The 22,571-nt window shown below is 33.0% G+C and overlaps 4 protein-coding genes across 6 annotated transcripts; 3 read left to right on the forward strand and 1 right to left on the reverse strand.

The window, feature by feature from the left end:
- Positions 1-1,157: 1,157 nt before the first annotated feature.
- Positions 1,158-4,712, forward strand: LOC131175808 (plastid division protein PDV2-like). The gene is made up of 2 exons (XM_058140437.1): positions 1,158-1,720; positions 3,909-4,712. Exons 1-2 carry the CDS (start codon positions 1,403-1,405, stop codon positions 4,545-4,547), a joined length of 957 nt encoding a protein of 318 aa, XP_057996420.1. The 5' UTR covers positions 1,158-1,402; the 3' UTR covers positions 4,548-4,712.
- A 296-nt stretch (positions 4,713-5,008) lies between these two features.
- LOC110635825 (non-symbiotic hemoglobin 1) lies at positions 5,009-7,065 on the forward strand. 3 transcript variants are annotated; one of them, XM_021785306.2, is made up of 7 exons: positions 5,009-5,128; positions 5,267-5,384; positions 5,502-5,663; positions 5,781-5,904; positions 6,052-6,166; positions 6,556-6,672; positions 6,755-7,065. In XM_021785306.2, exons 2-7 carry the CDS (start codon positions 5,318-5,320, stop codon positions 6,890-6,892), a joined length of 723 nt encoding a protein of 240 aa, XP_021640998.2. In that variant the 5' UTR covers positions 5,009-5,128; positions 5,267-5,317; the 3' UTR covers positions 6,893-7,065. The 3 variants fall into 3 exon arrangements, with proteins under 3 accessions (XP_021640998.2, XP_021640997.2, XP_057996421.1); XM_021785305.2 differs by having other exon boundaries at positions 5,064-5,194; XM_058140438.1 differs by lacking the exon at positions 5,009-5,128 and having other exon boundaries at positions 5,216-5,384.
- Positions 7,066-7,944: 879 nt separating this feature from the next.
- On the forward strand, positions 7,945-9,177 carry LOC110635793 (non-symbiotic hemoglobin 1). The gene is made up of 4 exons (XM_021785253.2): positions 7,945-8,183; positions 8,270-8,384; positions 8,504-8,620; positions 8,889-9,177. The coding sequence occupies exons 1-4, from the start codon at positions 8,065-8,067 to the stop codon at positions 9,024-9,026; spliced, it is 489 nt and encodes a 162-aa protein (XP_021640945.2). The 5' UTR covers positions 7,945-8,064; the 3' UTR covers positions 9,027-9,177.
- Positions 9,178-13,026: 3,849 nt separating this feature from the next.
- Positions 13,027-13,632, reverse strand: LOC131175877 (uncharacterized). Its single transcript, XM_058140558.1, has one exon. It carries the CDS (start codon positions 13,630-13,632, stop codon positions 13,027-13,029), a length of 606 nt encoding a protein of 201 aa, XP_057996541.1.
- Between the last annotated feature and the right edge of the window lie 8,939 nt (positions 13,633-22,571).

Genomic DNA, 22,571 nt, shown 5'->3' on the forward strand with positions numbered 1-22,571 from the left:
TGAACTATGAGAAAGGATGGAGGTTGGTAACCATCTCCAGTAATCTCTCATTGCTACCCGATTCACGCTCTTTGGTTAGATATCTCCCTTCAAATTCCAACTACCTTGCCTTCTCTTTTTTACTAAATGGAGGACAAAAGCAAAAAGGAGCCAAACTTGATATATAATCTTGACTTTTATTCTGGTTGTGAAAATAATTCAATGCAAATATTATCATGTTCTCATACTCAAATTAAAGTTGGTATTAAAGAAGGGTGTAAGATTGATTAGGATGAATAACATTAGTAACTATGAAGATTTTAGTTCCTATTATGATTTCGTTGAGGAAATCCGACTAAAATATGATTGAGGATTATTAAGAAATTTATAATTCCATTGGTGCTGTATATAAAAATTTGAGTTATTAATTAAATAATTTAGATTTAAGGGCAAAATCTTATGCATATGTGGATGAAACTCATTTACTGTAAATTATCAGATTTATTCATTAAGAAAAGTTTCTTTGCTTGGAAAAAAAATTCCCACAAATTCCTTATCAAGCATCTAGGGATTTAAAATGAAAGAATATTTAAAATTGATATCATGGTTAGTGTGATTTTTCACATGAAATAAGATAAAAACAAATTTAAATTAATAGATAAATTACTAAATTTTTATTGACATAATTAATTAATCGAATTTAAATTTTAAAATAAATATTTAAATATTATTAAATTAAAATTTATTTGTTAATAATTTTTATTTAAAATTCAGTTTGTTTCACGAAAAATATTTTTTTAAAAATTATTTTTTATATTTTTTAGTATTTTGGATAAGTAAAAAAAATTAAATAAAAAAAATTAAATCATTTTAAAAAAAATTATTTAAAAAAAATTATTTTATACATTTTAAATTTTGGTATTTGTATTAAAATATGAAAATAATTATATATATATAATAAAAATATATTATTAATTTAATATTATAATTAAATAATAATAAATATTTTATGTTCATAAAAATTTTTTTATAAATAAATTAATTTTTATAAAATAAATAGAGCGTTTGAGATTAAAAATGAAAGCGGCAGATTTTTCCTGAACCACACATCTCTTTTTTTCAGCCGGAGAAAGCTCCAAGGCTTTGATTTGAGGGAACAGAAAGAAAGTTGATTTGCAAAAGTAACAGGAACGGTGAGAGGTCTATCTGCTAAGAGCGCACAACAGTCACTGAAATAGCATAAAATGCCCAACCCCAAAACCTCCCTTTCGGCGCTTCTGCTACATAATACAAACAAACAAACAAACAAACTTTGCACCCCATACTCATCAAAATCCACTCACCACCAAGCCCAAAGTACATTTCTTTTTTCATTGTCTGCGATACCCACATCGAAAGAGAGGCAGAGGAGAAGGAAACAGCAATGGAAGAAGAGGGAGTCGAGATTGTATTGGCTAGAGCAGTAGAATTGAGGTTAAAGATCAGCAATTGCATCCACAAAGCAAGCACCAGCACCAACAATACCAATGTCGACTCTATCTCTTCTAAAGAAAACAAACAAGAAAAGGGAGGTGTTGAAGAGGGCGTGATTGTGAAGGGGGAGAATGAAAAGAGCGCTAATTCTCAGTGTCTTGATGAGGTTTCATTGAGTGAAGCAGACGAAGAAGATGACGAGACTGAGAGGCTTTTTATTATCCGCGATGCTCTTGAATCCCTTGAGCACCAGCTCTCCAACTTGCAGGTTTTTCCCACTACAATACCCAATTCTTAGAATTAGGGTTTCACGTTAATGACCCAAATTTTGGCTTTCTTACATTGACTTGCATGTGTTTGTGTCTATGTGTGAAAAGGAGGGCTAGAAAGAATGAATAATGATTTATTGTCTCTGATTCCCATTTTGTGACTTCACATAAAACTTTGTTCAGAAAAATATGAGATCCGCTTTTGTTTGCTTTTGAATTGCATAGTTGATGAATAATATGAGATCTATTAACTGGGTTATAGTGGAGAAAGTCATTATCAAGGTTATAGTACAGCGGCAATGAGAGAGAGTGATTTGTGTGTGATATTTCTTTTAGCTTTGACATAAACTTGTTTAAAACATATTGTAATGCGCTACTTTTGTAATTCTAATCATTCTCGACTTTAAACATGTTGGCATTTGGAACTAAGAATACGGTCCTCTTTGTACTCTTATTGAATTGACAAGTTATTGTTTCTGAATTTGAGTTGCATAATGCTTTCCAAATGTACATCAATACTCGTAAGGTTGTTTCTATTGAACTATTTTCTGTTGTATACTGGTAACTATGATCAACAAATGGAAATGGTCTTAAGACTACGTATTGGACTCACTCTGGTTGTAATGAAACCCAACAACCACAACACCCACACCCCCCCTTCTCCCTCCTTCCTTCCTCCTCCTCCTTCTCTCTCTCTCTCTCTCTCTCTCTCTCTCTCTCATACCAAGAAAACAGGCCATTAATAGTGAAAACTTCTGTTACTTGATTAATTGTTGCCAAATCTGACAAATATTCATAAATTTGTGGGCATATCCTAATGAACACTCTCTTGAATCCTTTCCATTGACAACAAACGAGAAACACATATAAAGTCAAGTCTCGGAGTGTTTAATATGAGGGCTTCCCGTAGTCGGCACCTATATATGTTTTTTTAAGCTGGAGTTCAGACTTGCTTGATGTTTGTGTAGACTGTAGAATGAAGCTGGTCTTAGATTGTTTGTTTATTACTTACTGTCTCAGTACTTCATGCGTTTGGTCTGGTGGCACTCTCTTGGTAGTTGCTTATCAAGACTGAAGTTAGAATATACTGCATCACATAATTCCAGAATGCATGAGGAGAAGTCTTCCTCTTGAATTGATAAAATGACAATCTTTGATATCCCCTAAGTCGAAATCATTCTAAGGAATATGCTCTCTTAGCTGCAGAAAGCATGATCACACATATAAAACTCTGAAATATAGGGATAGTTTCCTAGGTGCAGATAACTATTCCTAGGTGAGTTCTTATAGTCAAGAGATATCGTAAGTTAATAACCTTTGATATCCCGTCTAAAGAAAATTAAAGGATGTTCTCTTTGAGCTCTTGAAATTTTTAGAGCCAAAGGGTAATTCACATATCAATGTGTTGCTACCAAAGCAAAGGGATAACACTAAAATCCAATTACTTTGAGAATTTATGAAAATAATTAATAATGTCAATGTGTAGCATTCTGGTAACACCTTGGGAAAGTGCACGCTATATTTGTGTCCTTTTTCTGCTCATGTTTAGATACAGTAAGAGGGCAACATCATAAAATTTATTAGGTTTCAGGCTAACAAGGATGATGGATCTCATAAAGAAGTCTTGGCCAGCTGATTTTATGAACTGATAATCTGCTAACCTGTCATGGATTACTCATATCTAATATGTGATTTAGTTGTTTTGCATTGCTGTGAACCAAATGAGAGTTTGCATCAGTCTTCTGTTTCTTATTCTGGCCATTTTCTCAATCCTACTGGTTTCCCTTGAATGTGGCACCAGTTTCTTGCTTGGCAGTAGGGGTGGGGGTGAGAGTGGTAAGCCGCCAAAATATTTCTAGCTGACTTGCCCCCCCTCTCCCCCCGTCCTCTCCCAAACCCCCAAATGTTTGTTAATGTGTTGATATCTGCATAGTCAAGCTAATAACCCAAGATTGATAAAAGACAATGCAGGGCAGGCTTACTATATATTATGTTGTTTGAATCCGAAGATTATTTTTATTGTCTCTATGCATTTATGAGCTTTTGTAAAATGGGAGTTCAAAATTAAAAGGTTCAACCTTTTTTGATCTAACGAAACAAAGGGATATTTATAGAGATAAAGCAGCTTCTGTGAAATGGCATAAATAATGGTTACAAACTCTTTAATTGTTTTACCATGTTGTCCAGGATTTGCAGCAACAGCAACGTTATGAGAGAGAAGTTGCCCTTAGTGAGATTGAACAGAGCCGCAAGATGTTATTGGATAAGCTAAAGGAGTACGAAGGGGATGACTTAGAAGTAATAAAGGAAGCTTCTGCATTTGCTGGTGAAACAGTGGAGCATAACAATGACCTTTTACTTCCACCTTATCCAAGCCGTCCTCCACAGTCCCTTGTTGTAGACAATCACTCTCTGTCACACTTTCCTTATACACGCAAGTCCGTCCGGAATGGGCTAATAGCTGGTGAAGCAAAGAAGAATCTGAATGAGTCAGAAAGCAATAAGGCACAGAAGGCATCTGAAAATTCAAGCAGATGGTTAGGACATTTCATTGGTGCAGCTGCTAAGATAGCGATCACTCTTGGTGTGATATCAGTGTTAAGCCTGTCTGGTTTTAGACCTAATGTTGGGAAAAGAAGTATACCTTTTAATAAGATGGACTTGTTTCAGCAGCCAACAACTAAAGAAAAGAGATGCAATGAATGTCCACCTGGGAGAGTTCTGATTGTGGAAGGTGGGGAGGGTCGATGCGTTGTGAAAGAGAGGGTTGCAATTCCTTTTGAATCGTTAGTTGCAAAACCAGATATAAACTATGGCTGTGGTTAATTTGGTATTCAGTATCTTCTTTTATCCTTTTTTTCTTTTTGGTTTTTTCCTTTCTAATGTATTTTTTTGGGTAGATTATCACCTAGATATTGTATGTTTTATTTCTTTATTATTAGGTGTGAAGATTTTGATTCAATGGCCCACAGTAATTGTGATAATTCAGAAGTGGTTCTCCTTATGGGAACTCCTTGTATGTTTCGGGTCCAACAGGCAGAGATATTAGGTTATAATTTATCTGCGTAACGAGTTCAACATCAGATAATCATATTATTAATCAGATGCTTGGATATTTTTTTATGTTAATTATTAGCAATGTGTTCGGTAATTTATTTATTCAATCACTTTAGCGGACGGAAAGCTTCGAACCTCAAACCTCCCCAGGACTCTTCAGTTCATGGAGAGTTACCAAAAATAATTGTTTAATGATTGTCTAGATAAGAATTGTTCACAGCTCTCAATTCTTCAGTAACAAAGTGATAATCCACTTTATGATACATACACCATTACACTAGACGCCACTATACAATAATAACAATAATAATATTAATAACGCTGAGGTTGGCTCTACCGCACCTCCAAAGGTTCTCTCCAATTTCTCTTTGTTCTAGCATGGTCAAAGTTTCCCTTTTGCAAATAGAACTCAACTGGTGAAGCTTATTCCAGTTGTCTATAGCCTCTGGAGCTCAACTACTTCTTATTTGTATTTGTCAATATTTCAGGCACAGCTGATCAAGTGTACCTGCTTGTTGATCCTGTCAAGTCTTCATCAGATGATAGGCCTGATTCCTATGAACACTAATAATCTTAGTTCTGAGACTACCATGCTTCTCCCTGGTGGTCAGTTTCTTTTGCCCTCTTTCTTCTTTTTCAATTCTCAGTTGCCTTTTATGAAAATTAAATTTCCTCCTCTCTCTCTCTCCCTTTTTTATTTTTTTGCTGAAACAAAAATTACAGCCGCAGGCATCAAGAAGTATGGCACAAGACAAGTCTCTGAGAACTACATAATTCAAAATTTTGGCCCTAGACTCTTGCACAAGCAATCCTTGCACTTATCATGGGTCAGGAGAGATGGATCACTGCGCGGGCTTGTATGCAAAAGCACAAAATATCTCAGAAGTAACTTCATCTTTTTTTCCCAATTTTCTTCTTAAATCTTGGATTATACATATATATATATTTTATCTGTCCCCCTTCTTTTATGCGCTGATGGTGTGGCATTTACATATATGCAAGATGTGGAGAGGAATAGAAGTCTAAAAGTGAGTGGATTAACAGAAGAGCAGGAAGCTCTAGTCGTCAAATCATGGAATTCAGTGAAGAAGAATAGTGGAGAATTGGGTCTAAAATTCTTCATTAAGTAATCATTCTTTAATTTTCTATTGTTTAATTTATATTTGAATCTTGACCACACTCTTCAGTCTATGAGATGAACACCACTTTTATAAGTTAATTTAATTGCTAGTTGATTTATGATTTGTATCTAAGTTCTGGGTTGATTTTGCAGAATCTTTGAGATCGCACCCTCTGCAAAGAAGCTGTTCTCATTTTTGAAAGACTCAGATGTTCCTCTGGAGCAGAATCCAAAGCTTAAACCTCATGCCGTTACCGTCTTTGTTATGGTGAGCACATTTGTTCACATCCATGTCCATTCTATTTTCCCCTTAGCATATTTAGGACTAATGGTCTGCCATTGCCAAGCAAATTATGTGAAGGGCTCAGTTTTGATGTGTTAACGCATTTGTTTAGTTCAGCTTAAGCAATTTGTGGGATTAAGAAACACTAACCAGGGTCAGTTTAGCCTCTAGATAGTTCATTGAGGCTTGTTTTTTTCTCTTGTCATATGCATAGCAATATACTCAAGCCACCCGTTCAGCTTATTGAAATCCTGCTGCTAACTATGTGTGCACCTGAATTTGGAACACAAATTAGAAGAGATAGATGTTGAAAGCACTTGAAAAGTTTAAATAGACTTTGTAATTGGAAGTCTGAGAGTTGCTATATCATGCAGACCTGCGAATCAGCTGTGCAGCTTCGGAAGGCAGGCAAGGTCACTTTGAAAGAGTCCAGTCTGAAAGATTTAGGAGCAACTCATTTCAAATATGGGGTTGTTGATGAACATTTTGAGGTAACAATTTCATTTATTTATCACACTTGAATCAATCAGAAGTTGTCTACCAAGTTTACTATTTTCTTGATGGTTTATATAGGTCACTAAGTATGCATTGCTTGAAACTATAAAAGAAGCAGTGCCAGAAATGTGGTCTCCTGAGATGAAGAATGCGTGGGCAGAAGCTTATGATCAGTTGGCTGCTGCTATAAAAATTGAAATGAAGCCTCCTTCATGAACTCCTTGAGCACTAGAGAGGGAGAGACAAGATGTCTGATAATCACTTTTAAAAAGTTGAAAGTGTTTCTTTTTTTCAAAATAAGGAAATTTTTTATGATCATGATCATATTTTTGATCTTTTGTTGTTCTGCAAATCTGGATCTGCAATAATAGTTTTGTTTGAATACAGAAGTGGAAAAGAATTATACATATTTGACATTAAATGCTCTGCAACTTTGCATGCTACTCATAAATGTGAAAATGGGTTAGATCAAATCAATAAAGGATATGAACCCATTTCGAGAATGAAATTGAATCTCATCAACCAAGCGCATATTCAAATTGATAAATAGGGTGACCAAATCACCAAACCAGGGTCATTGCCTTATTGCTGCATTTGCTGATAGTCATAGCCCTGTTAAAATCATCCTACAAGATTTGAAGCTTAAAAGCAGTTAACAAATAAATATATAAAGTGAATCCAGAATTAAAGTTGTTGAACAAATGCCAGTGAAGAATTTCAAGTGAAGGGAAATTCAATTAGAATAGCTAAATTCATGAAAGTGATTGATGCAAATAAAGCACCAACAAAAGTAGCTTTCCATTTCCTAAGCCAAGAAAAATTGATCGCGTCTGCTCCTAATTTGCTCATGTGGATGCACAAGACCAGGAAAATACTCCAAATCTTGGCTTCTTTTTTTATATAAAAAAAATGTACAGAAATGGTAAAAAAACTAATGGCATACAGAAATAGATGAGTCTCTTGGGTTTATCAAGCAAATTTCAAAGGAGTTACGAATCACTTGGATATAACAGCAGAGGACTTTCCCAATGGCTTTGAAGAATTTCCTTCCATTATTTTTATTTTCAGAGGAAGGAAAATTCAAATTGATTAATATAAATTTACTTGGTCAATCCCATCGCTCTATTTGAAATCCAACTTGAGTTTAGCCAAAACCAGGTGCTGCAGTTTGACAGAAACAGAGGAGCCCCTTGTTTTTTTGGCTGATGTGGTTTGTAAATAGTGATTGCTACAATTCATATTAATACACCAAGAAAAATGGCTTTTCAAAGCAGCGAAGAGTTAATCTCATCTGCTTCAAATTTGCTTATAAAAATGAACTTTTCCGAAGCTAAGATGGGTGCAAACAATCAACTAGTTCCATATCATCTGCCTATCAACCAAAGAATATGAATACCTTGGAAGAAGATTGCAAGGATTTTACAGAAGAGCAAGAAGCTCTGGTGGTCAAGTCATGGAATGTGATGAAGAAGAATGCTGCAGAATTGGGTCTTAAATTCTTCTTGAAGTAAGCAAATTGTTGTTCTCCTTTTCCTCCCCTTCCTCTATAAGCATTAAAAATTTCATCTCATGTTTCTTTAAAAACGTTTACAGGATATTTGAGATTGCACCATCAGCACAGAAGTTGTTCTCATTCTTGAAAGACTCAAATGTTCCTCTTCACCAGAATCCAAAACTCAAGCCTCACGCCATGTCTGTCTTTATCATGGTTAGATCTTCTTATTCTTCAAACATTTTACTTCTTTTTTGGCTCCAATGGTCATCAGCAGTAAAATAATAAATTTGAACGAACATTTTAAGGCTCTGTTTGGACTGTACATATTGCAGACTTGTGAATCAGCAGTTCAACTGAGGAAAGCTGGCAAAGTTACTGTAAGAGAATCCAGCTTAAAAAAATTGGGAGCTGTCCACTTCAAATATGGAGTTGTTGACGAACATTTTGAGGTATGATTGACCAACAAATAGCCAACACATTAGTCAATTCTAAAAATAACTTAATAAAAGCACCTGTAGGCTTAGCCTGGTGGTAGGCTTATAAATTAGGGTGTATTTAATATAAACTTGCATGAAATGAGTTTAACGGTTAAATCAAATGTCTATACAAGGATTTATGCTAAATGAATTAAAATGTATACAATAAATGCATGTAGAATTGCGCAGGGCAATTATTTTTTCATAACTACTATGGTAAGCATCTATAAATGTTGCACAGGTAACAAAGTTTGCACTGTTGGAGACCATAAAGGAAGCAGTACCAGAGCTGTGGTCACCAGAAATGAAAATTGCATGGGGTGAAGCTTATGACCAGCTGGTTGTTGCAATTAAGACAGAAATGAAACCTTCCTCTTAGGAAAATTCCTTGCCTTTGATGAAATAAACTTTGTTAAATTTGTTATACCAGCAGATTCAGAGTGATGATATGACACTCTTTGTATGTGCGTATGCCCTTCTATATATGTTTGTCTGTACTGTACTGTAATGAAATATGATATTTCGAAAGAGCCCAACTTCTTTTCTCTGGTTTTGGTTTTTCTCTCGGAGGAGTGTCTCCTGTTTCTTGCCGTTTAGCGGTCGCCTCTGCCCCTTCTAGGCAGGGGTGGCCTTCCCCTTCCTACCCAGATGTGGGTTTCCCTCTCCCACCTTTGGGTGGGTTGTGTATAGTTGTTTTTGGTTGGAGCTTCATGGTTGAGGGTGTATGTTTGAACCTGCTATGTTAGGTTGGTGTTCTGTGATCTGTGGGAAAGGGATGTCTCAGGGATGTTCACGGAGTTGCTCTTGTAACTCTCGGTCTCTTGAAACCTACGAGGCCAGAGCTTACCCTCCTTCCATGTTTTCGGTGACCATGGTCTGCATTCGTTTTTTGCATGACCTGCTAGCATAAATCCTTCTCTGATCTGGGGATCTTTTGCGTGGGACATCCTTCAAGAGATTTGGCCGAGTCTATCCTTTGCTATGCTTGGTGCTTGTTTCTTCCCTAGAAAAGAGTCTACAACTCCTTTGGTTTCGGTGCTCAACCCAGTGCATCATGGTTTTGATTGTGTCCTAGCTTGATGGCAAATCCTTGGGGTGTAGTTTGTGGGGTTTCTTCTTTTAGGCGATGTAGCCGTATCTCATCCCCATTGGTACTTCATGAGGATCTTTCTCCCCGCCGGCGTTGTGGTTTGGCCGTGTGCCGCACTTGAGCCTCGTCCTGTAGGAGGTGTTCTCTCTTCTGGTTATGGGTTCGGATATGGAGATTACAAAGTTAAGGGTGTTTTTTTTTTTTTTGGGTTGGGTTTACTTGTATGTTGGGATTGGTTAAGTTCAAGCTTTGGCCATAGGGTTTTCTTTGTACTGGGCTTAGAAGCCTTCTTTTAATGAATGAAATCTATCTTATGGTAAAAAAAAAAAAAAAAAATGTTATTTCTATTAGTTGTTGTGTAGAAAGAAAATAGAGGAACTTGAGGCTTTTTTCCTGCCCATTTTTCATTTCATGAATATATATATATATATATATATATATATATATATATATATATATAAATTAATCTTTTCTTTTTTTATGCAATAAAATTTAATAAAATGTGTTATTGACTTAAATATTTTTATTAATTAAGCTCCAACTGTTATAATTAATTAAGAAGAAATTATTCCTACTTTCTTCTCCAGCCATACAAATGTATTGTAATCCTGTTAAAAGTGATTCTGACTGAAATGTCCATAAAGAACAAAGAAATCAAACTTTTTTTTTCTTTTTTTTTTTTTTGAAAAATCATATTTGATTTGTCATCAAATCATTCGGTTATATTGGATTTTGGCTTAATTTAATATTATTTTTAAGTTATTGGCCAGAAAAAAATTCAAATCTTTGTGTGAATTATTTATTTTGTTTAAATTTTTTAATTTTAAATAATTTAATTAAATTTTTGAAATTGAAAAAGTTTTATTTAAAAAACAAATTTTCAATTTGGAGATTTTAATTTCTACATGATAAATTATAATTTTTATTTTTTTTTTAATTTATTCCCAATTAAAATAATTATAATTATTAATTATGATTTTTATTTTGTATTTTTAATTACAATTAATTAACTAAAGTTTTTGTTTAGCCTGATTTGGTGAGTATATTTGAGAAAAGAAACATGGCTGATAAATCCCAAAGGTAAGGTTCCTGATATACTTTAATCCTGTCAGTGACTTCTAAAGTGGCCACTAACATAAAAGAGATTACACACTAAAACAAATTTTCAGTACTCAATTTGCCGGCAATCCCTCCCGGCGGAAATTTCACACCCACGATGTCAAAACCTAACCGAATTTGACAGAATCTCTGACCAATTCCACGCAAATACGGCAATGTTTTTGACGATGGATATCTGGTGTCTGACTGAGCTAGTGCAGAGCTAGCCTTAATAGCAAGTGCACCTAATTCTTGCAAAGAAAGAAGTGCATGGGATTTGGAGAGAGGCATGAGGAAATAAATCTGACCTAGTTGAAGTTCCTCATGATCTGCAACATGAGGAAGGTGACAGTTCACATACATGGAGTCAGAGCTACAGAGGAAGCAGTTTGGATTCTGAGAGAGTATGCGATTGGCCCTGATGGGTTGCTTGAATTCTTGCAAAGTTCCATCAGTGTGGACTATTTTGGCAGTGGATTGCCAGTTTAGAGAGAAAATAATTGAACCCTTTCTAGCATGTTGAGGTGATGCGCAGTTACCCATTTCTGAATTCTCTGTGAGAGAGTGAAAGTGGTGATGAATGATGATGAGTGTGGGTGTGAGTGTGAACTTTATATGGGCAGAGGAAAGGCATAGGCAAAGCAATTTTTAAGACAAATTTGACTAGCCAATGGTGTTTTTGTGCTTGTATTTTTTATTATTATTTTTTTATGGGTATGTACAAATTATGAGACTTCTTGCGGCCTGCCGAAAGGAACTAATGGCCAGTGGCTAAATTAGCATTCATATGATATCATCAGTCCAAAATTCAATTAAGCAGTTTCAATTAAAGTAACAAAAGTAAAGTAGTTGGGATGGGAAATTTCGAAAGAATTTCATGAGTTGGGCGTGTAGTCCACGTTTACCCTCTGCGCGTTGCTTAGACGAAACCACAACATTTTTAATATGGAATGTTCGATTCCATGAACATTCCACCACATCTTGGAATTAGAAGTCAAGTATTGGATTAGTTTTTTTTTTTTTTTTTTTCAAATAATTCATCTGACCTCACACTCTTATAATTTTAAAAATAATTTTTTCTATTTATTCTGAATTTTTTAAAATAAAAAAAATAATTAAATTTTCATATAATTATATATTTTTTTATTTTTTTAGATAATTTTTTAAATTTTAAAAAGTTAAACTTTTATCCTAAGTTTTAGTTTTATGGATGAAACAATTGGACTTGGACCTATTTTATTCCAGATGTCCCTTTGGGCAAGAGTTAAGCCTCCATAGTCTTCGATTTGGGCCATTCTGTTTTTCTTTCTTTTTCTTTGTATATATATATATATATATATATATAATTAATTAATTAATTAACTTCAATTGAAATTTAAATCATGATATCATAACTTAAAAAGGATGACTCTAATATCAATAAATGGCCTTTTACAAAAAAAAATCAATTGAAAAAATAGACTATTGACTCATAGTAGACGCGGGCAAGGCCTGTATGGAATTGGATTGATTAAATCAAATCGAAACTAATTAAATTCATCTTTGATTCAAGCAGTAAATGAATCGGATCAGTATTGAATTGGACGATTCTGGACAAAATTACTTTTTTATTTAAAAAAATAAAAAATAAATCTAAAAAATTACAAATAATTCAATTTGAACCTAAATCGAACCAAACTGAAACCAAAACCATGAGGATTCATGATTCCAGATCCAGGCTGGTTCGACAGGTCTAGCTTAGAATTATGTTACGCATAGGATTCAATTCGATCCTATTGCATGAAAACTATAAATATAAACAAATTATCGATATAAACCATTACAAAGCCGAAAGGAAAATAGACAAAAAAAAAATAAAGTTTATAAATATTGACAATTATTAACGAATTAAAATAAAAATTTAACTTCTTTCTTCTGTAGCTTCATCCCAAACCAAAGCATCAAGAGAAGTTATTGGCTAGTAGATTCCGATGAAAGAATTATTCAGTTCACTCAGTGCATTAACTAACTTTTCATTCACATAAGTGGGTTCACTCTTCTTATTTCATGAAGAAGGATTCATTTTATGTGACCTATAATCACTAGCTGAGATTGAAAAGGTTTTCTTGAACCGAAAGACTCAAGTAAGAATTTTATATATATATATGCGTGCCAATAATTCACCAAAATTTAATTTTTAATAGTAAATTTGTCAGCTCTCCCGCCTTGCCGGAAAATCTAAACCGACGAAGTCTAAACCAATCTGAATTTTACTAACCCGCATGCCATTTCCATGCAAAAACCGCAGCGTTTTTGATGAGTGGCTTCCGGTGTCAGCCGACTGAGCTAGTGCTGAGCTAGCCTTGATAGCAAGTGCACCTAATTCTTGCAAAGACAGACGTGCATGGGATTTGGAGAGAGGCATGAGGAAATAAATCTGACCCAGTTGAAGCTCCTCATCATCTGCCACATGAGGCAGGCGAAAGTTTACAAACATGGAATCAGAACTGCAGAGGAAGCAGTTTGGGTTCTGGGAAAGTATGAGTTTGGCCTTGATTGGTTGCTTGAATTCTTGCAGCCGTCCATCTGGGTGAACTATTTTGGCTGTGGATTGCCAGTTTAGAGTGAGAAAGAAAGCAGTACCCATATTCTTTCTGTTTTGATGTGATGCACAATTACCCATTTCAGATTTCTTTGAGAGAGTGATAATGATGGAACTGCTGGGTCTGGTTTTTCCATGAGGTTGGAGAAGGGGTGCGGCCTTTATATAGGGAGACGTTATGGTAAAATGACAAAGACTGCTGCAGGTGGGTTGCATCGGCACCTTTGACAAGTCCACAAGTGCTTTCCAACTTTTTCTTTTCTTGTTTTTATATTAGTTTCTCCCTTTTTTTTTATTATTTTATATTAGTTTCGTTGCACAAGAACATTCAAATTAGTTTTTCAATCCTGGCTAAGATCTCAAAAAAATTATTTTAGCCTTAAATTATTGATGTCAAACAGTAGCTATATATCCGCGTTGCCTTTTAGCTGCATTGCCTAGCTTCAACACACGCTATGGCTTTTGGATTCACTATTTCTATAATTTATAGTGAGAAGTCTCACTGTCAGTGGCAGAAGGCACTAATGTTTTGAAGATTCAAATTAGCTCTGATTAAATCCAACTGAGTCAAATCATGAATCACGGTTTTGTAAAATAAACACACAATTTCATTTTATTTATATATATATATATAGAGAGAGAGAGAGAGAGGCAATTCTTAAATATATTGAGTATATAATGAGCCCTTAAACTCTTTTAAAAAGAGATTTAATGTCTATTAATTCGTGAATGGATATGTTATAGATGCTTCATTGAAAAAAAAATAAATAAATAAAATTAATAGGTGTGGATATAGTGGTAAAATTCATTGTAGTCTCAATGAATTAATTTTCTATATCCGTAAAATAGACAAAGGATATTCTAATATAAGAAAAAAAATTCTTTCAGTTTTCTAGAATTTTTTAATAAATGTTTTTGTTTATAAAAAAAAATTAATTTTAATTAGGGGTAATTAATTTTTTTTTAAAGGACCATCTCTCACTATATAATTCAACACTTTCTATTTAATTTATTAAATTTTCTTTCAATAAAAAGAAAGTAAAGTGTTGCATATTTACATCTAAAGATAAAAAATTGCAATCTTTTTTATTTTAAAAGAGGATTCACTTAGGCATAAGAAATTAATTATTCTTAAAAAAAGAAAAAAGAAAGCGAAAAGGTAAATCAACAAAATAAAGTAGTTTTGATGAGAAATTTCAATGCAATTTCAAGAGTTGGGCTTTGTAGCGGGTCAACTATTAGCCGCAACGCGGCGCTTTAATGTTTCATTTGCAGAAGCATCAAGTTCAGATGAAGCCATTAATAAAATCATTATTTATAATTTTATTATTTTAAGGGAATATAATTTTATATGTGGAAAGTCTAGCACATCACTTGCTTTTTTTTTTTAAATCATATATATTTCTTAATATACTGAGTTAAGAGATTCATATGGAGAAGGAAAGCACTACCAGCATAAATTTTTTCCATTCACAATAATAAAATATTTATTCTTATTTAAAAGATACGAAATCTTTTATCACTCATATCAATCTCATTAATTTTATTTACTTTTTTTAATTTTATATACCCACACGAGAGATTAAATAATATTTATAAATTCAATTTAAAAATTAAATAATTTTTAAAATCAATAAGGTTTCAAATTCAATTTAACTCATAAATCCCATTAACATAATAAAAAAAAAAATCAAATCAATAATGTTTAAAATCAAACAGATTAATTGATTTAAAAGATTTGTTTTTATTGAAAAGAAAATGGACATTATCAACTTATGAAAATGCCGACACTGATCCTAATAAAATAAGATAAAAAAAAAGGAGAAAAAAAAAAAAGAAATGAAAGAGAGACGAGAGGAGGAAGCAGCTAGGGTTTTACCTTATGATAATGATATTTTAAAATTCTTAAATGTTAATTAGAAGTAATATATGTATGAAGTTGCATATTTTCAGTGAGCTAGCTAGAGAATTTGAATACGTTACCTTGGCATAATTTATATGACTTAAACAAAAGGAAACAGTGCATATATATAATTCTTGAAGACGGCCACTTTCTTCGTCACAGACCAGAAAAAATACAAGTAATGGACCTACAAGAAGTGTTGTACCTTTCAAAGACATGATTCTGTATTCTGTCGCTAGTGACAATTATTAAAGTTTCTTTGGTAATTTGCCTTTTATCTCTTAAGAATGCTTTCAGGTATTGACTAATTTAGCCAAATCTCGTGTAACACACTTCATTTGGATTTGCTTTAATTATCTTTTCACTCGTATTTCTTACATTCAATGGCATATGATACATCTTCATTTGCCAATTTGCGGCTTTCCCACTCGGTAAACTATGGCAGGATCTGTTTTTGCTTGGTGAGAATATTAAAGTTGGATGATTTTCAAATTGAACTCGTAAAAAGATCGTAAAGGTAAATAGTGATAAATTATCATAGAGTCAAATATTCTTTCTGTCGAATGGTTAACTCAAATGTTTTGTTAATACAATTAGATCCTTCAAATTAAAATAATAGCTATTATATTTTGTATAAGTGATTTATCATAAATTTTTTTAAGTAAAACTATAGTAGTATCAAAATTTATACTTTAAATTTATATTTTATCTCCATTTAATAAAAATTTCATATGGCAGGAGACCTTCACTTTCTAATTTGTTGATTTCCGATCTAATGTTCGCATAGAATAATCCTGTAATACCTTCACAGTAGCAAGTTCGTACATTCTAGCTGTCCGAATCGACAGTACGGACTTGCTACAGTGAAGGTATTACAAATCCTATTTGAGGACAAGAGCAACTTGGTCTCTTTTTATAAGATCAAGTTAGTTTCTGATTGCTTCAAGCAAGCTGATGTGAACTGGGCAATATGATTTTGGCAATGAATCAATTTTCACATTAGAGATTTGGTGTAAACATTTTCTTGCTACTTGGCTTGTGGTTTTTCGTGTAACACCCTATTTGTATAGCTAGGTATATTTCACTGTTCCGGTGACCGGTGTCGGTCCAGACAATTAAGGGGATTAGAACCACACTTAAGACAACTAGATAAGCTATAAACACAAATAATTAGTAATTGCCAATTAGTTAAGTATAAATAAGAAAAACAGAACATAAGAAGTTAAACGAGCCGAGAGTCACAGCGATGGGTGACCTTCTCGGGAACGACTGCAAAGTCGATCTAAACTCAAATTTCGAATCGTAAAATGTGACGCCGCGGTCCTTAGGACCATTACGAACACAGTGGAAAAGAGAAAATCACGAAAAAGAATTGTTAAGCCAGTCAAATAATTAGGTCAGGGAGCTGGAAGAAATGTTGAATTATTTGCAAATCGGGTTGAACCGGCGAGGGGTAATTTGGTCAATTGACCCTGAGAGCTGACTCCTGACCTAACTGTCAAATAAAATCGGAGAAAAGAAGATTTCGGAATCGAGAATTAAATTAAAGAACTAATAGAAAAAAATTAAAAAAAAAGAAAGAAAATGAAAAATGTGTAGGAAGATGACATCATGCATGATGCCATAAATCCTATAATTAATAAATTAAATTAAATAGAATTTTGGGTTCTTCCGTAAGACAAAATAAATAAAGAAAGGAAAAGAAAATAAAAAATCATTCTTCTTCTTCAAATAAAAAACGTGCATCTCTCCTCTCTCTCTCTTTTCTCCTTAGTTTCCTCCATAGCCATGAAATTCAAGCTTTCAAAGCTTGAATCAACCCCATAAATTCCCCAAAAATTCCACTAAATTATGATTAAGCTTTGTTTGGGCTACTAGAAGAGGAGATTGAAGAAGCAAGAAAGAAGAAAAAAGGGAAGAAAGTTAGTGATTGGAAAATCAAACAAAGGTTAGTATGTAAATTTGAATTCTTTTGTTAAATTTCTATGTTCTTAGTTTAATTAACTTAGAAAGTAACTTAAAATGAAACAAAAATAATTGTGAGGGACCAAAGCTGAATTTAGGCCAGCTAGGGTTTGATGTGCGTATGCATGAATTTGATTGAATTCAATATGTATGGAAGCTTAATTGAGTGATGGAGTGATGTTAGTATGATTTGAATTGGTTAAATGCAACAAAATTAGTGAGTTAGGGTTTTGAACATTAGGGTTTAGAGATAAAAAAATGTGAGAAACTTGTAAATGGTGTCTTTGACCTAATGTGAAGTGAGAAATGGTCATTTGTGACCTAATTAAGTGTGTTAGAAGTGTTGGAATTAAAAGCCAATTCGGATTGGATAAGGTCATGTTGCTGCAGCAAGACAAAAATCAACTTTGAGGGATCAAAAATGAAATTTTACAAGTCCAATGGATATGGGACCAATTGGGGATGAAAATAGGCACTAAATGACACAATTTTCATTTGGGAAGCATGTCCAAAAAGTGACTAAAACCTAGTGAACAAATTGATCAAAGTCGAAAAATCGCAGGCTGCCCTGCACAAACTGACCAAATGAACAGTGTTTGTTCATTTGATCATAACTCGAGGTAGGCAGGTCAAAATGACCTGAAATTTTACCAGTGGTTAGATGAGATATAGACCTAAAACTTTCATGAAGAACACCAATCCAAATTATGGCATTAACCCAATCAAATTACTGAGCAAAGTTGGTGACCTGAATCTGCAGACTGCAGATTTGCCATTTGAACAGTAAAGTTTCAATGGCTATAACTCTCTCTAGAAAACTCTGATTTAGGTGATTCTTGAACCAATGGAAACCTAAGGCATAGTAGAACATTTCATATGACGAAAGTTAGATCAAATTATGGACCTAACTTGATCAAATTGCTGAACGAAGTTGGAATTAATAATCTGCCAGAATAAAATTCTGCAGCATGAACAGTAAACGTAATTTGGTTATAACTTGAGCTACAAAACTCCAATTGGGGTGATTCAAAAAGGAGAATAAACTTGAGACAATAAGGAACATTTTCTATGAAGAAAGTTTTGTCAAATTCCAACAGTAAACTAACCAATGAAACAGTATAATTAGGGACACAAAAATTGAAAATTTGGCAATTTTGCCTAAAAGACTTAAGTTTTGAGAAAACAACCAAAACCAATAAATTTAGTGACTAAAATATGGTATGTGGGTGAAGTTGGAATTCCCATACCTATTAAGCCTTAGAAAGTCAACAAATTGACTTGAATAGTGTAGTGAATAGTAACTCCGAAATGAAAATTTTCAAGAACGTTAGTTTAAGCATATTTGGGCTAGAATTAAGTATCTATGAATTAATTATTGGATTTATGCTAAGTTATGATACTAAAACACTGTGAAACTGTGTGTTTCACTGGAAAAGAACACCGAGAAAGAACCCGAGGAATCGAGTCCAGGCCGATAGGCAACTCGCATCAGGTTTGTGCACAAAAATTTTTAAATTATAGTTTTCATATTGGAAATTGATTTGTTATACATTGTGAATGTGTTTTGTTCATTGTGAATTTCAAGAATGTTGTGTTGCCTATTTTTCAATGGTAATTTGGAATGAAAATTATTTATTGATTTGTATGAAATATTTGAACAAATGGTTTTGAATTTAATTATGGCTTTGAAAATCTTATTTAAAAAAATAATGTGTTGCCTACTTTGAAAATGAAAAGTTTGGAATGAAATATGATTTGTGAATTGTATGAAATGTTTGAATAACTTGATTTAAATTGTTTTGAATAATTTGAACTATTGAATTGTGACATTACCATGATGAAGTATTTATGATGCTTTTCATTTAAATTGTTTTTAATTCACACTTGGCATGACAATATTAATATGTTCCTCCTCTACTTGTGGGGCGAGTTTGATATTTGATCACTTTCCTCCCTCTCTGGCTATCCAGTCTGAGGGGTGAGTTTGGATGAGTACTCATTAGCTAGCTAGCCACCTCCCTCATTGATTTCGATTAGTGGGGGTGTTTGCCTTGTCATGATGTACACACGGCATGTTCGGAAATTTTGTGTCATGGCCTAAGTTGTATTATTGTTTGGCAACACTATGTTTATTAAATTGTTTGATCAAGTTGTGTTATATTAAGCTTTGAAAATTATGATTTGTTATAAATGTGATTTGAGAAAAAAAAATTGTGAAAAGCAATTATGAGATTTTTGAATGATGATTTGTTCATAAATATTTTATATTATACATTTTATTCTTTATTGTGCACCACTGAGTATTTATATACTCAGCGATAGCTTTAACTTGCTGTCGCAGATAGAGAAAATGACATAGCAAAGAGAGTGAGTCACAAATGTGAGAGGAGCACGGTTGAAGAATTTCTGTACGGGTATTGTCTATACCCTGGTAGTTTAGTTTGATGTAAATATGATAGTATGCATATGTATCTCTATAGTTTGAGCAGTTATACAGATAAAATTGTAATAATATTATTTTTGAGATTTTGTGTTTGTAAATTTAATAGTGAATGTAAATTAAATATTTAAAATGCAATGTGCATGAGTTTATGAAATGTTTTGAGTTATTAATTTTTAATTTGAAATTTGGATTTTGAGTTGAAGTGTTGCCATTGTTGTTGATTGAAGTTTGGTGGTTGCAAATGAAGTTGTGATTGAGAAAAATATTGGGAGTGTTTTTATTTTCAGGTTTTCAAGAACTGTTTTCTCAAAATATAGACGGCACTCTGCCGAAATTTTTATAAAAATTACGGAGATTTTAAATACCTAAGAATTTAATTTATGTTTGGACTTTAAATAAAGGTTTTTAAAATTTGAAAAAAATTTACCCATCAATTTCCAAATGAACGAAAATTGTTTTAAAATCCCTTGTAGTATATTTAATGGGTTACCGGTAGATGAAGTACGGTAATTCATTATGTGTACTACGGAAACATGTTATATCTTACGAGGAGTAGGTTGTGACATTTCGTTTGCATTTGGTATGATCATTTATGCCTAATTTGCATGTTATTCAAATCATATACTCCATGGCTTAAAGCTCAATTTTACTCTTAGAAAAATTTAATTTAGTATATTTTCAATTTTTTATCTAAATTATTTTAAAAGTTTTAATTTAAACTCAATTTAGCCTAAAAATGAAAAAAATAAAGAAATTGAATTTCTTAATTTTTTTTTAACTTAAATCAAGAAATTTAGCTCAAAAATTAAAAAATTGAACATTTTAATTTTTTAGTTTAAATCAAGAAATTTAGTTTACAAATTTTACCCATTGTAATTAGAGAAATTCAATTTAGTATATTTTCAACTTTTTGTTGAAATTAACTCAAAAGTTTCAATTTAAATTTAATTTAGTTCAAAAATTATTTAAAAAATAAAGAAATTGAGTTTTTTGATTTTTGGGGTTTAAATTAAGAAATTTAGCTCAAAATTAAAAAAAAATTGAGTTTCTTAATCTTAAAACAAGAAATTTAGCACAAAAATCAAGAAATTGAACTTTTTAATTTTTTTATTTAAATTAAGAAATTTAGCTTGCAAATTTTAATTTTTAGGCTAAATTGTATTTAAATTTAAATTTAAATTTTAAAGTTAATTTAAACAAAAAGTTGAAAATGAGTTAAATTAAGCTTTCTCAATAAATACAAAGATGAAATTAAACATTTTACTTATATTCAGCTTGAAAATGTTATTGTTTAGCCTACCATATAATCTCATGAACTTTCGAAAGTGAGCGTCCAAATTAAATTTTTGTAATTCTGATTATATTGTCCACATCCTCGAAGAATGGCTTATAATGCCAAATCCATTGATGGAAAATCTATGGGTTTAAGTTTGTTACTTTGTTCAATTATTATTTTCAGACATTAACAAGTATTTCCAGCAATCTCAATTTAATTTTATATTAGTCTTGCCTCTCTATTTGTTGGTCTTTGTCAATCCCTATTCGATAATCTTGTGAGACCAGATTTGCTTATTGATTCACATCTATTTTGCATATTCTATATTTTCATTAGTGACTTTGTTTCTTTATAATGTCGCAAGGGTTTTTGCGGTTGCCTGAACGAACTCTCACAGAAGTGGGTAAAGTGAGGAATCGCTATTTTAATTTTGAGAAAAATTAAAGAAATCTATAAATAAAAAAAATCACTTCGAAAATAGATATTCTAGGTTCGGGATCCGTACACGGGTGGGGAAGGTGTTAGGCACCCCACCTCGTCCCTCAACAAGGGTAAGTAGATTTAATGTTGTGCTCCTCATAAATTAAAATTGGTAATTAGGGGGTCGGAGTGACGATGTTAATCCTTTGTATGGATAAAAAGAATATTTAATATTTCACTATTTAGGGTTGCCCAAGAATACGAGTGCATGAGATGACCCTTCAGTGAATAGGTATCATATAGCGGATTTTTGTTGGGGATTAATTCGACTATTAAAGCTTGGATATTTTGGATTCAGGTTAAGAGAATTCAGGTAAGAATTCTCTCCCGATCTCTTAATCTATTTTGTTAAGAATTTAAGGGGGAGATTTCGGATAAGAACTCTCATCCGAACTCCACATATTTTGTTAAGATTTTGGCTGAGAATTGGGTAAGAATTCTCCCCCGATTTCTTAAAGTATTCTGTTTAAAGTTTAAGTGAAGGATCTCGGATAAATACTCTCCTCCGATCTCCACGTATTCGGATAAGAATTCTCCCCCGATCTCTTAAAGTATTCTATTAAAAATTTAAGTGAAGGATCTCGGATAACAACTCTCCTTCGATCTCCACGTATTTTTTTAAATTTTGGCTGAGAATCGGGTAAGAACTCTCTCCCGATCTCTTAAAGTATTCTGTTAAAAATTTAAGTGAAGGATCTCGGATAAGAACCCTCCTCCGATCTCCACATATTTTATTAAAGTTTTGGCTGAGAATATAGATAAGAACTCTCCTCCGATCTCTTAAATATATTGTGTTTAAGAATTAAGCTGAGCTCGGGTAAGAACTCTCCCCCGATCTCTTAGTGTTGAAAATTTTAATTGAGAACTCGGGTAAGGACGCTCCTCCGGTCTCTTTATGGGTTGCGTTAAAAATTAGATTGAGTTCGGGTAAGAACTCTCCCCGAACTCTTAATGTGTTTATTAGATTGGCATTCGTAGGAGCTTTGTAACTAAGGATTCAGATAAAAGGTCTCTTTTTGGAGTATTGAATATGAAGGAAACCCGTGCAAAGCTTTTCCTAGCCCACAAGACCTTATAACTAGGAGGAG

This window comes from Hevea brasiliensis, chromosome 18 (genome assembly GCF_030052815.1).
Source record: "Hevea brasiliensis isolate MT/VB/25A 57/8 chromosome 18, ASM3005281v1, whole genome shotgun sequence".
Lineage (NCBI taxonomy): Eukaryota > Viridiplantae > Streptophyta > Magnoliopsida > Malpighiales > Euphorbiaceae > Hevea > Hevea brasiliensis.